The sequence below is a fragment of the Schistocerca piceifrons genome, chromosome 2 (assembly GCF_021461385.2).
Source record: "Schistocerca piceifrons isolate TAMUIC-IGC-003096 chromosome 2, iqSchPice1.1, whole genome shotgun sequence".
NCBI classification, from domain to species: Eukaryota; Metazoa; Arthropoda; class Insecta; order Orthoptera; family Acrididae; genus Schistocerca; species Schistocerca piceifrons.
Window position 1 is genome coordinate 446,830,524 of NC_060139.1, and position 15,216 is coordinate 446,845,739.

The 15,216-nt window shown below is 44.0% G+C and overlaps 1 protein-coding gene across 1 annotated transcript in view; it reads right to left on the reverse strand.

Moving 5' to 3' along the window:
• Positions 1 to 10,908, reverse strand: part of LOC124775463 — a 28,631-nt gene extending 17,723 nt beyond the window's left edge. The window contains exon 1 of the mRNA XM_047250295.1: positions 10,869 to 10,908. Coding sequence (XP_047106251.1) covers positions 10,869 to 10,908 — 40 coding nt within the window. The remainder of the gene's footprint in view (positions 1 to 10,868) is intronic.
• Between the last annotated feature and the right edge of the window lie 4,308 nt (positions 10,909 to 15,216).

Consider the following 15,216-nt stretch of genomic DNA (forward strand, 5'->3'; position numbering starts at 1 on the left):
GACAATGCTTGAGCATTAATTATTTGCTTAAAGTCTCTACATGACCAAAGAGAGCCCCTAAGTTTGCTAACAATTGCTAATGGCAAAGCCCACTGATTGCAGGACACAGAGGACAATTCTTGTCATTGTTCCAGTCAGCCTACTCCTGTCCTAACTTCCTCCTTAATGGCCAACAGAATTGAGCATGCTTTGCAAAATATTGGACTTGCTGCAAACTTTGAGACATGTGGGTCCGAAAGTCTCCTCATTATCCAAACCTGGTTTATACAGTAGTGCAAAAGTGCATACAAAGTGTATCAATTGCTTCTCAGGATACCAACAAACTGATGGAGTGCATTTCACGATGTAAAGAAAATCCAAAGGTGAAATATGTTTTGACGCAGAAAATGTTCTTGACCAATGGATCTACAACAAACAAAAATGTCAAAGTTCATGATTATAAGTGACTGTCAGTTGCACATGATTTAAGTCTAGCTTTGGTTAATGTGTGAGACTCATGCGCCAGTATCGAAAAGAAAAGTTACTGGAACATCTTATACTGTTGCATGTAACAAAATTTTACGTAGTGCTAGCACATGATAACTGCCTGAAATATTATTAATTTGAATCAAGTGGGGCCAGTGCCTGGTGCCCACCATGCTATAGCCTACTTCTACAATGTGTCCTCCATATGAACACATTCCCATGTAGGATGCAAAGAAAAACAGCCTGTGCAATTAGGAAACAAAGTGTAGCACCCCAAACAATGCTTGGTACTATCCCAGATTCATGAAGAATAAGCCATTTAGCCACCACTGGATGCAGTTTGTTAACTATTTTAAAGTACATTTTAGAAACCTGCTGCATTACATAACCACAGCATTGAGCCACATGTGAAATGACAAATTTTCTGTGTATGATTCACCACACACATACATGAATTTGCATGAACTATTCAACCACTGCATACTTGCATTTCAGGATGCATAACTTACAGTGTATGACTTTGAGTGCTGTAAGAATGCTAGCCTCATTGCTACCACATGCAACTTGTTGGGAAAGTGGTCAGATAATAAAGATAATATGTTAGACGATAGTAATGCTGAAAGATCAGACAACTGCCAACTTTTGAACCAAATAATATAACTGTGGATAAGTAGACAGCATAAAGATCTATTAGCAATCCACACATTTGATATCACTTGCCTGAAAAAGCAGTGTGGGGCACTTCTGATATACTTTCCAGTTTTCCTGATAGTTGTTCAGTGGCTGAAATGCCAAATGGATGGCAGAACCTGTGATTGCTTTTGCACAGAACTAGTTAATTGCTTGAAAAATTTTTGACACTTGTTTAGCTGTTGCCGCCTAAGCTCGAGAAATTTTCTACCGTGGTCGGGCTTGATGAAACAAAATAGGGACCACCTCATCACCATTATTGTAACCCTCACTTTATGGTCAACGTGATTTACTGACTACATCAAATTTTCTGTAACAACAGAGTAAAGTTGTCTATTAGTTCATGAAACCAGATAATAGCAGCTATTGATGAAAATTAATATAAGCAATAGTTCTTGATATATATATGCGCACAAATATTGAAATTCTAGTACTTGGCAAGGTTCAGCTTAAACTTGGTGGTGATGTAAACCACATGCTCATCACTTGAATTACTCTACAACACAAGTCTACATTGGTCCAGGTAAACAACAATGGCAGTTATAGTTCACTTGTAGAGACAAAGACAGATAACAGAATCTGGAGAGTGAGCCAGCTGCTGGATGTCCTTATGACTGACTGCTAAGGAAGTTCACCCTTCACTGTCATCTATGGGTAGTATCTCTGGCTAGTAATTAAAAATTGCCTGAGTCCTGATTTAGACACAGCCACTGCTTAAATTCTGAATAAAAATATTTGACAATGGTGGCTGAAGACTTCCTCTATCGCAAGTCACTCTTGTTCTGCCAATGGCCTTGCCAAATTGCGTGAAGGAGCAGACAAGGGTTCAGGGCATCCTCTAGCTTTTGGGATGGGAAACTACCCTTAAAAGGAACAGGGATCATAAATGATTAATGGCATAAGAATGCAGAAGGCAGTGCAAATCACTACATTAAAGACACAGAATATGTTTCCACAGCACATGTGCCCTGTAGTTGAAAATGTTATTGCTATTCATTCTTAAATATTAGATGTATTTTATCAAGTTGGTGCATTTACAACTGCATTTGAAACAAAGAAAAGAAGAGCAGAAACATTAAAAATATGCTTTATAAGTTCATGACTGATTAAGGTTTCTGTAAACTAACTGCACTTGGAAGTACACGAGTTAATGTATTGCAGCTAGCACAATCATTGTTAGTCTCTTGGCCTCCATATTAATCTCTAATTATCAATAAATTTTTATGTCTATATAGGGAGAGCACCTGTAGGAACATGTAACTTTTTAGATAGAGGTTTGCAGCATGCCTTTGTAGAGTGGTGCAACATGATGAGAATAGCCATTTTCTGTATTGTACAAATTTCCATTAAAAACTATTATTCCTCAGAAAACTATTCTATAAGTTGCAACTTACTGGAAATAAACAAGTTGTGGCATCGTTAAGTCACATCGACCACACAAATTACAATCTTTGGAACATTAACTGCTCTGACGAGCCGCCATATTTAATTCAGTCTGCCTTTGTACTTCATGCAGTGTTCATGTCTTTATAGGAAACTTGGGAACTGTTTATTTCGATCCGTATCCAGAATCCCACCCAGACAAAAAAGTTCTACGTCTTCCGCGACTTCCGCACCGGTCGTATAGAATCAACAGGTTTCAGGTACAATGCAATGGCTACATCACTGAACATTCTTTACGAGTATTTGGAGGCCTAGCTCTTACAACCAGGCCAGCACAACCTTCCACCATCGGTTACTTCGCATCTAACGGACAACGATCTACGATCTTCGACAAGGATAATCTCTACTTTAGCAACTCCACAATGATCGAGTTTACGCAGTTACCTGAAACAATGGACTCAGGTTTTGTTTTGCCAGATTACGCACAACAGCAAGTGAAAAGTGAAGTAGATGATCTACTAATTAGTGTGCGAACGATCGTTCATACGAAGCTCAAAGGGACCGAAATTCGCACACGTGCTTTGATCCTCTACATGCCACGATGTTGGTTACAGTAGTGCCATGAGCAACACCGCCATTTGTGCAAAACACACACGCAGTCAACTATTACCAAGCTATGCCGGCCTCACCTTCCTCACAAATCAGTAACAGACATTTTTATGCATCCAGTTCGCCAGAACAAACCACCGGATCAGCAACCCAATTTCTTGACCACATGGGTATGAGTGCCCTCAAGATAGCCTCTTCACCCAGCAACATTGTACTACGACAGTGTGACCACCCACAGGTTTCACCAGTGTTTTATGGTCCTTCCACGAAGGGTGCGTGGCCAGAGTGTGCGGAATACTCTTGTTGTTGCCACTTTAATCTCTAGAGCCCCCTTCCACAACTACAGGGGCCTCGAATCCAACCATACAATCGCTTGCCCTTTCCACAGTACCGTCTGCGTCTGCTGCCAGCCTTCCGCGTCATTTCTGAGTTGGACAATGTCAGTGCTATTCCTACAATTTCCGGTCCAGTTTACGGGCCCTCATTACGCACCACTCGCCCGTTTGCTTCCATGATACCAACCGTGCCTGCCGCGTCGTGTTTTTGGGCGTCTTCAGAGACATTACAACCAGCTGTTGTTCTGAACGTGTGTGCTAGTAACATTTCCGCTCCAGTGATGCCGGATCCCAGCATGAACTCTTGTGCAGCGGGACCGCAGGCTTCCAAGACATGCTGAAGTCACCTTCATCTCCACCTCCAGGCCGCATACCCAAGCCATCTCTCCTATACGAGGCCAATCCAGTTTCATGGTTCGCACTGGTGGAGCACCTCTTCGAGCTGCATCAAGTGACTGATGGCAACTCCAAGTTCCTATGTTTGGTCACATACCTTCACAACCACTCGGATTTAATGTGTGATCTCCTACTTTCGCCTCCACTGCCACTGAAGCATGAGTTCACCAAGAAAACGATATTGGACTGACTTGCCTGCTCGCCACAGGAATTGATAATCAAGATTCTCTACGAGGAGCACCTGGGGGACCGCACTGCGTCACAACTATGGTGCTGCCTCAGGTTACTTGTGAGTGAACACACTATGTCAGATGTCACTCTGTGGGTGGTATGGGCTGTCAAGTTACCTACTGACCTACAGATACACCTACTGCTGCACTCTTTAGAGTCTATCGGTTCTCGCCTACGCACCCCAGATCAGCTGTATGTGCTCCTGCACCAGAAACACCCAGCTCGTCCCTCATCACTGTGTGACACTACACCTCCTGTTTACTGGCCGTTTGCAGGCAGGGGCAGGGCCCGTTCTGCTTCCACGCCTTCTATGCCACCAGGCAGTACTTGTCTGCTCTCTCCTCTTTCCGAGCACTCAAGACTCGCCCACACTCCATACTTCCCGGTTTATGTCCCAGAACAGATCAACGAGGACAAGCCTCCCCCACTATCACAGTCACCACCACCGCCACATCCAGCTCGTCCGTACTGGTGGTACCACAAGATTTTTGGGGCTGAGGCCAAGAAGTGCAAGTTACCTTGCCAACACCCAAATGCTGACCGCAGGAACTAAGTGACACCGAGTCCTGCCGGGAACTCCACAGGCTTACCCTAACATTGCACTTCGTCCCCTTGGCCGAGCGGTCATTTATACGTGACAGACATTTTATTGCAGTTTGTCTACGTAATTGACACTGGCGCTCACATGTCTGTCATACCTCGATTGTTGACTCCTACTGACTTTTCACCAACGAAGTGTCTCCTACGAGCTGTCAACACATCAGCGTTACAGATTGTCAGTTCTGTGAAAGTGATGGTGCACCTATCCCATTCTCTGCATTTCCTGTGGACCTTATACATCGCCGACATCGATGAACCAATTCTTGGTATGGATTTTTTGTCCCATTACAAGCTCTCCCTGAACGTAGTCCAGTGTTCAGTGTTACACCACCTGTCTAACACTCAGATATCGTGCTCTGGCACTCATACTCCTCGTTCCATTTCCGCCGTAATATGGGATTTAGGTCACGAGTCTTCCGCCCTTGCGGGCAAGATTGTGACCTGCGTCACCAACCTATTTTCAGAATACGACTCAGCGGTGCACCCCCGCCAGGAGAACGACGAGCTGAAACAACGCATTGCTCACACTTACAACGAGCTCGCTGTGGCCTCCACACCTCTGTTGAAACTGCAATCCAAGTTCCTTCACCGGATTGAACTTCATCGCCAAGTGTCAGTTCGAACACTCATCAGGTTAGTTCAAAAACATCCATTCCATGTGACGATTCGCGCTCAGTGACCTTTGCACCGCCCAAGTGCCCACTGGGTGCAGTGCTTCTTGTTTCAAACAGTGTCCCTAATAACAATTGCTCACACAACACGACCATGCCTACTATGCAGGCAGCCACCCTGCTTGTTGATAAACATTCCCCCTCTCCCGCGTGCCAACCAAGCAACCTGGCGGCCATCGCTGCCCCTCGCGACGACACCGGCGCTTCTCGCCAGTGCCGGTTACCCAAGTCAAAGTTAACAAAAGACAGTCGCTGCACTCCCCACTCTGCTCTGTGCTGCGCGCACAGCCACCCTCTACAAACAAGCGCACAACACGCTCGTGTAATAGGCATGTGACTTTCGTGCTGCCTTTTCCCACTCGCACTAACGGCTATGCCTCATCGCACCCCGTCGTCCCAAAACTCCACATCAGGACATTACTCAGCCTCGTGTGCAGTTCTCAGTCTCTTCAGTCACTGACAGAACAACACACAAGATAATTCACTGCTGACCCTCCTATTAGACACAAGTTTAGACGCCTCAACCCCATTAAGTTGCGCGTGGCCCGGTAGCAAATTAACGAACTTCTGGAGGCAGGCATTCTACTGCCATCAGACAGCAATTGGTCTTCACCAATTCACTTTGTCACCAAACATGACAGTTGTTTTCGAATGTGTGGTGATTACAGATGTTTAAATGCTCGTACTGTCATGGACAATTACCCCGTGCCAAACACAAACGATTTCCCTCATATGTTATTGGGCGCCACAATCTTCAGTGTGATTGACTGGAAATGTGCTTATCAGCAGATTCCTGTAGTACCGGAAGGCATTCCAAAGAGTGCGATCATCATGCCGCTCGGTTTGTTCCAGTACAACTTCACGCCATTTAGTTTAAAGAATGCAGCGCAAATGTGGCAATGTTTCATTGACTCAGTCTTACGACAATTCGAGTTCTGCTGTGCATAACTGGATGTCATACTCATTTTCAGCAAATCGACTGAAGACCACAAAGATCATTTATCCCAGGTCTTCCAGACTTTGGCATCCAATGGTGTCGAGGTTAACAAAGAAAAATTTCAATTGCATCAGTCTTCTGTGACATTTCTGGGTTACTCTGTCTCCACAGATGGAACACAGCCTCCCAAATCCTGTGTGCAGGCTATCCCTAATAGTTCCAGTCTAAATTTTCAGTACAAGCATATCATTTTCTCTGCCTGGTGGAGGAACCTTTTTATTATTAATTTTTGGTGAGACTACTCAATGAGATTTAAAAGTGAATATTACCATTTAGCAGTTTTAGCTATTTATATTTACTCACATTCCCAGAAGTAATGTTACACATGGAAGCAGTCCTTCAAAAATGCGATGAGACTGGTGCTGTAAGCTGGTGTACTTCACAAATATAATGTTACTGATTGTCACCTTTAAAGTAGGACTGATACAAATTCATGCACATTTACATTTATTTACATAGCCTGAGACATTTCTATATCTTGTTTTCTAATCCTGCACATGAACACTCCATGCCTTCCTCCCCTAACCCCACCCCCGGCCCATTTTTATCCTCTGGCAGAGGGAAAGAAACAAATGTGTAGTAAACAGCTTATCCAGTGCCACTTAATTCAGCAATGTCACTTTGTAAGGTCACAGTTTAAGCTCAAAACACAGTCAAGCAGTAATATGCCATTTATGGAACTTTATATATAAGTACCAAAACTATATTACCGTGTATACTGCCCAAGTGGTATTTAGTGAAAAATCCAGGTTGTAATTAATGATAATATTATGAAACAGATTGATTGCTACTCACAATGTAGATGAGATCTAGAGTTGCAGACAGGCAGAAGAAGAAGACTGCTATTTCCAAACACCATGATCTTCTCTGTAGTCTCTGACAACTGTAAGACATTTATGTACATGATAACAGAAGTGTACCTAACAACCTACCTTCTAATACAATTCCTTTTTAATTTCTTTGCATCAGATACCAGCATAACTTTATAATTATAATAAAGTGATTTGAATTCTACTACCTGTTTTCTATTTTTTCTGGTGTTAATCACTTTTTTATTTCTGGATTTATTTTATTTATTTATTTATCCAGCCATAGACAATAAATATTGTATGGATGTTGTCCAAAAGCACATGTAAATTTATGGGAAACAATTTCTGGAAAAAGAACGTACAAAATCTTACATTAAGTAGTGCAAAGAATAATACATACAAAATTGTACAAAAAAATGTTCAAAGAATATTGCTTGGTTATACAACGCACAGTAATACAACTTTTTATACATGTATACTAACAGTATTGAAACTGCATAGACTATTTACCCTAAGGCTTTACTTTTGTCTTCTGTCATGACTTCTGCACCACTTGTTAGCAGCAGACACAGTGGCTGCACCAAAGACTGAGATGGTGTGGAGTTTTACAATTATTTATTGAACTTTCTTTACAATTTCTCCCTCATCATCGCTGTCCAGCCCTGCGGATCCCTCCGCCTGGCTGCTGCTGTGTCCAGCAATGCGTGCAACGCGTGCTGCTGATTGCACTTGGGAGCCTCAGGCTACCAGTGCTCCGACGAAGCCAGGATGTCCTATGGTTGAGATGAACTCGTCGCCTTGAGGTCAGCTGCCGACGCCTGCTGCACCGGCAGCTGGGAAGCCGTCAGTCGCGATGTCTGCGAGGTCCCGCCATGGACGGACCATGTGCCATGGGGCCGGGTTGCAGTGAAGTCCGGGCGTCAGTCCCCGGCGGTGCCTGTGACCAAGACAGCGCTGCGGCCGGTCCTGCTGGAAGTTCTCGCTGTAGTTAGTCAGCCATGGTGCTGACCGAACTTGGGCCGACCTCCAGAGCTGAAGTTGACATCTGGCGGTGTCCAGCAATGCGTGCAACGCGTGCTGCTGATTGCACTTGGGAGCCTCAGGCTACCAGTGCTCCGACGAAGCCAGGATGTCCTATGGTTGAGATGAACTCGTCGCCTTGAGGTCAGCTGCCGACGCCTGCTGCACCGGCAGCTGGGAAGCCGTCAGTCGCGATGTCTGCGAGGTCCCGCCATGGACGGACCATGCGCCATGGGGCCGGGTTGCAGTGAAGTCCGGGCGTCAGTCCCCGGTGGTGCCTGTGACCAAGACAGCGCTGCGGCCAGTCCTGCTGGAAGTTCTCGCTGTAGTTAGTCAGCCATGGTGCTGACCGAACTTGGGCCGACCTCCAGAGCTGAAGTTGACATCTGGCGGTGAACAGATGACTCATGCGAGCTGGAACAGACTTCTGGAATCGTCACCTACGAAGATTGAACATTCGAACATGGACCATGTCCGTCCTCAGATCCGAACTGCTTCCTAATGGCTTCTGTCTGTTGCTGCCTGCGCTCCACTATTTATATCTGGCAGGAGGATGTTTTTACCCGTGATGGTAGCTTTTTGTTATTACTCCCGCAGTATATTGTAGCGTAACTTAGCGTACTGGCCTCACTTCCCCTTACTCAGCACTCTCCAGGCTTCGCTTGGCGCTCGGTCTGTGTGCGTCCTTGCGTCAGCCTGCTGGTAGACTGCTGCTGTCAGCAAGGCTATCTTTGCCTGCCTCCTTCGCAATGCCTCAGTCGCCGGCGTGCCTCTGTTTTGCCATTCTCCACTGCGTGAAGCAATGCTTACTACATATGGCCGCAACACTGCCTCCTCCTAAAAATTAAATTCGTCCCCGAATTTACCCTATACGTTAACTCTAGTTCTATCCTATATTCTACTTCTTCCCTATATACATCCAGGTTGCCCTGACTCATGCTCTACTGGTAATCCATTCTACAGGAATCTTATGGAGTGGTCTTGCATTAACATGCTGAATCCTCTGTTTTAATAAGACATATACCATACCGATAAATACAGTCAACATGGTAATAGTATTGGTTGAAATACCAATGGTCACTATGCTACGTTTCCGCCTAGTATCATACTCGTCCACATGCCTTAATAATTGCTGCATTGAAATTTAACCTTTCTCCAAATCTACTAGTTTATCTATCGTTAGCAATAGTGTAGCATCCAAGGTGTTGTTAATATATGTCAAATTTTCTCCTGGAGCAATGCTGAATGACGCATCTGGCCAGTACAATGTCAGATGAGTATCTGTAACCTTGGTGACTGCCGTGACTGTTGCTGGTAAGCTGAAACGATCCCCTACTATTTCACAATTTGTCCCGTTGATTAGCAAACCACTGTCCCGTAATTCCATCTTCGTGGTTGCTGTCCAATTCCCATTGTCATAACACTTGGCTGATATCCTCTCCATAGCGAATACTGAATACAACCAATGCCTCCCAACTTGCTGAAAATGTGGCGTAGGCTTCACTATTATTCTCCAACACTCCGAAGCTTCTGCTTCTGCCCTGAATAACTGGATCTCACACGACCCCTTGCCCGTGAAAACAACCCGTGATGGACAAATGGAAACTGACTCTGCTAGATATCTACTCAACTCTAAACTCGACATAGTAGCATGAGTATCCCCCTCCTTAGAAATTAATAAAACCTTCTGTGTCCTGAACTGTACACCCTTCCCCATGCGCTCCCATCTGACCAGATAAGGATGCACTGTATAACAGTGATACTGTCTCCCCACACTAGTTATTGGAAATCTGATATCTATATACATCTTAACTAGATCCATTGTTACCTTAATCCTAGACATATGATAAAAAAGTGACATACTCGCTTCAATTATCAGCACTACGTGCTACACCCTCTCTGAAAACTCTCCCTCTGCCTGCTTCAGACTCTGTCTGAATTTTTCTGGTGACATCAACGTCACACTCACCTGCCCGTGCAGTGCGTGATGTACTGCCTCTTGCAATTCATCCATCCTCACTCGTGCATCACCAATGCTATTAACCAGTTCCTGCAGCAATTTAGCCATATCCAGCTTCCTTTCCACTATATCCAATCGCATTTGTACCTGTTCCAGATCCGTATTCAATAATTTCTGTGTTTATTCTATATATGCTCGTAACCCTGTAGCCATCCCACGCACCACTCGCGTCACATTCAACAACTCTGTACCTAATCTACGTATCTCTGTTGTGTATATATCCACTAACTTCCCTATGCTTTCCTCCCTGTCATGAATAACTGTTAAAGAATTCTTCAAACCCTCAATATCGTCTCTATCCGCTGTTCCAAAAATTGTTTTCAGCAACTTCTCACCTGCATTCAACCAACCCCTCTTTACTCTCTTTCTCCTCCCTGGAATCATGCTCACGACTTGGCACAGTTGTTCCCCTATTTCCTTACATGACCTATCCAAAGCCTCGTACTCTTCTTGCACATCCCGTAATATTCCATTCTTAGATGCAACCGTTTCCACACTCGATACCACCTCCTGTAGCTGCCGCATCTTGTCCCTTACCTGCAGGATGTTGAGTGCCAGCCGAAGTGTCCACTCATGACTCGTGAGGACCACATCCGGTTGTTTCCCGAACAACACCCCACTTCGCAATGGCATATCCTGTACCTGGCCAGCTTGTGTCAGCTGCCAGAGGACTACGCCCCATACTATCCACTTGTACCCCATCCTGCGTCACCTACAGAATGGAGAGAGAAGGAAAAAACTCCCATCACTACCCCTTTATACCAATAAAATAACCCTAGTCCGTGCACAAGAATAATACACACATGATAATTACTGCTAACTACACATCTCTTGAACGCAACTTATACTTAATACCCGGTTTACTGTCTGCTTCTAGCGCTTCTTTTCGCTTTCTGCCAGAAGGAGAAGTACATATACATGGGTCTACTGCCCCCTGGGACAGCTTAACTCTACTAATGTGAACCACCATTGTCTTGGTAGGCAATTGTAATTTTACATTGACAGGTGATGTCATTTCCACTACCTGGTACGGTCCCTGGAACTTGTTTGTGAACTTATTGGTTCTCTCTTTTGAAACGTACGGATTAGCTAGCAGCACCCATTGGCCTGCTTTGTACTGTGGCAACTTCTTCGTACCTCCCACCTGCTCTTGTAGTTCCAATGCTTTTGTGTTAGCTCGACTAACTCTCTGCCATACTTCCTTAATGGTTTTCGCAAATTGCCTTACATGCTCGCCCTCCGCTCCCAGCCTTGGATGAAGCATGTCAAAAGGTGATGGCATCTTCCACCCATACACCAATTCATACGGCGACAATACTGTTGACGTATGTACCTTGCTATTGTATGCACTGGTTACGAACTGTAAGTACACATCCCAGTCGGTGTGTTGACTATTTACATAGTGACTCAACATCTTAGCGATCGTGCGATGCATTCTCTCCGTTCGTCCGTTTGCTTGCGCATGGAATGGACTAGTCTGTAGTTTCTTTACCTTCAGTAACTTACACAGTTGCTTCATACCTTGATACAAGATCAAGGACTGAGGTATCCCATACCTGAATAACAAATTATTAACTAAAGCTTGTGCCGCGGTACTTGCTTTCTGATCTGGTAATGCGACCATGACTAAATACCTAGAAAAGTGGTCAATCACTGTTAACTCATACTTATTCCCTGCAGCACTCCTATTAAATGGGCCTAATACATCAATTTGGATTTGTTGGAAAGATCTGTCTGCCTCTGGTAATCTTTGAAGCTGAATCTTTTGATGGCTCAAGTCCGCACGCTGTGCGCATGGCACACAATTCCTGACATACTTGTCCACGTCTTGACGTCGTGTCCTCCACCAAAACATCTCCACTATCTGCCTATCTGTAGCTCTTTTCCCACCATGCCCTGAAAGAAAATGGTCATGCGCCTGTTGCAAAACTTCAGATCTTAATGCTGCTGGTACGACGACACGCGGGCCACATTTTGGTGACTTGCAAAGTAACCCGTCCTGTACTAGGAACTGCGGTTGCTTTCTGAACAATTGGCAATCACTATCCACGGCTTGTGCCCTTTTCTACTCATCTTCAGTCACCCCTGTTACTTGTAGTACTGCCACTTTCCTGCTCAATGCATTAGCATTGGCATGTTTCACACCTGGCTTGTGTGTTACCTCATAATCGAACTCATTGAGTTTCAGTGCCCACCTCACTAGGCTACTCGCTGGGTCTTTCAGACCTAATAACCATTTCAGAGCCGAATGATCCGTCACAACCTTAAACCTTCTACCATACAGATAACATCGAAAGTACTTAATCCCGTATATTACCACTAACAATTCCTTCTCCATCGTGGAGAAATATTGTTCTGCCTTGTTAAGTTGACGAGACACTAACACAATCAGATGTTCTTTGCCATCAATTTCTTGCCCAAGTACAACCCAAAGCATGTGATTAAATGTGTCACATTGTAGTATAAACTCCTTCAAAAAGTCTGGAAACTTCAAAACTGGATCTGATGTCAGTATCCGTTTCAACTCTTGAAATGCTTTCTCGCACTCTGACATCCACTGGAAGGTAACACCTTTTCTTAGCTACTTAGTAAGTGGCCTCGCTCTTTCTTTGAACCCCTGTACCAATTTTTGATAATAGCTCGTAAGACCAATATACGATTGCAGTTGTTTAACCATTTGCGGAACCAGAAAATCTCTTACTGCAGAAGTGAGATGAGGATCTTTCCGTACCCCGTCCTGACTGATAACATGCCTGAGATAACTTACTTGTGCTTGCGCAAAATGGCATTTGTCCAAACTTAATGTTAGCCGTGCTGCCTCTAATCTTTTAAATACCCCCTCTAACCGTTCCACATGCTGCTCTATATCTCTTGAAAAAACTATAATGCCATCCAGATACACCATGCATTTTTTCGGTTTCGACCCATGAAAGACTCCATCCAACAACATCTGAAATGCTGCTGGAGCGTTTTTTAGTCCAAACGGCATTCTTTTATACTCGAAGTGACCACAATGCATTGTAAATGCTGTTTTTGGCTTGTCCTCCAGACATACTTCAATCTGGTGATAACTGCTTCGCAAATCCATAGTGGAGAAAAATTTACACTGTTCTAGGTTGTCTAACGTTTCTGTGATATTCAGAATCAGATATACGTCTGCCACTGTCTGTTCATTCAAATGTCTGTAATCACAACAAAAGCGAAATTTTTTCGACCCGCCCGGTGTCTTCTTTGGAACTAGGACCATGTTACTAGACCAAGGACTCTTACTGTGCTGGATTATCCCATCTTCCAGTTGTTGCTCTATTAATTGCTCTACTACTAGTCGTAATTGTTTTGGTAGAGTGTATGGCTTATGATACACCGGAGCATGATTCCCTGTTGGAATATGATGCTGTGTTATCGATGTGGCAGGTAACATACCCTGTGCTTCAAACAATGCTTTATACTTTAGTAATAATTCTTCCATACCCGAATGATCATTTCCTCTCAAATGATTTACCTTGTCATGAAGTGCAGATGTGCTGATGATTTGCTTTACATCATAGCCTAGCCTCAAACTATCAATGTGCTCTTCATCCATTAACTCTACTGTGGCTATTACTAATCCCTTCGGCAGATCGACATCATCTCGCCCGAAGTTATCTAAACTCACCGGAACCATAAACTGCCCATTTATGTCCGTTACCCGTGATACACTCCTATGAATAAAGCAATGCTTTTCGTCTAAAACCTCATTACTCGGTAGTGGCTCTACCAAGAATAACCCCTGCTGTGGCACATCGACAACCACCGGTACCCAGATCAACTTCCTGTACCTGTTCGTACTTTGTCACACGAATCACCTTTAATGCACTTATACGCATTTTAGTTGGTATCACCTTAGCTATCGGTGCACCTTGCGACTCTGAAACATTTGCACTGGCTGTACCCATTGAGAACAAGTTCCCATCGAGTTCCAGCGTATGTTGTGAAAGGTCAATTTTGGCATGATGTTTAATCAGAAAGTCCAACCCAAGTATTGCTGAAAATCCCTGTCCCACAGTTGACAACACCTCCATTTGCTCCCGGACCCACACGTTCCCTATCTTAAACTTGAGCTGTGCTATTCCTAGTGCATCTAATTTTTTATCACCTACTGCATGCAATCTATATGTCGGAGCTTCCAATCCTTTCTTGCCCATAAGGTCCACAATGACAACAGATACATGTGCTCCAGTATCCAATAAAACTCTTTGCCACTTATCTTTTAACCCATTTTTTGGCTTTACACTGCCATGCTTTATGCCCTATTTTCTGACAATTGAAACACTGCAGACATTGTTCCTTAAAATGACCTTGCTTCCCACAATGGTAACACTCTTTGGAAGATGAAAAAATTTTCTTGTCATTGCGACTTGTAGTGGCGCTATCCACTTCCTGCAAATGTTTAGCTACGTGCAATGTTGCTGCTAAGTCACTTGGATTTTCTATCTGTATCTGGCATGAAAAATCTGGCATAACTCCTCGCAAATATGTGTCTAAAGCTCTATTCTCTGCATCTTTCAATAGAACTTCATTTGCACTTGCATCTCGCATTAACTCATAAGTGTGTGCATTCGTTCTCCTAATTCTGTCTGAAAATTCTTCTACCGTTTCATCCATTTTTTGCATCATCCTCCCCAATTTTTCTCTAAAAAATCTGGCACTGTTTTGTTTCCTAAACCTTTGCAATAATCCCTCACCAACTCTGTGAACATAGTAGCATCTTTTAACTTTCGTGGTATGCCACATAAGTCTTTGCATCACCTACTAACCGTAACCTCGCCATATGCAAACACATTTCATCCGACAAGCCACACAGTCTAGCCGTACTATGTACATTACCAATGAAAACATTCACATGTTTTACCCCAGAAGGAAGGTACCAAATTAGCCGCTTGCTTCCCGAGCCTGGTTGTGTTGCTCCATCCTCTGCATGTGCAGCTTTTGCAACTTATTTTCTTCAATC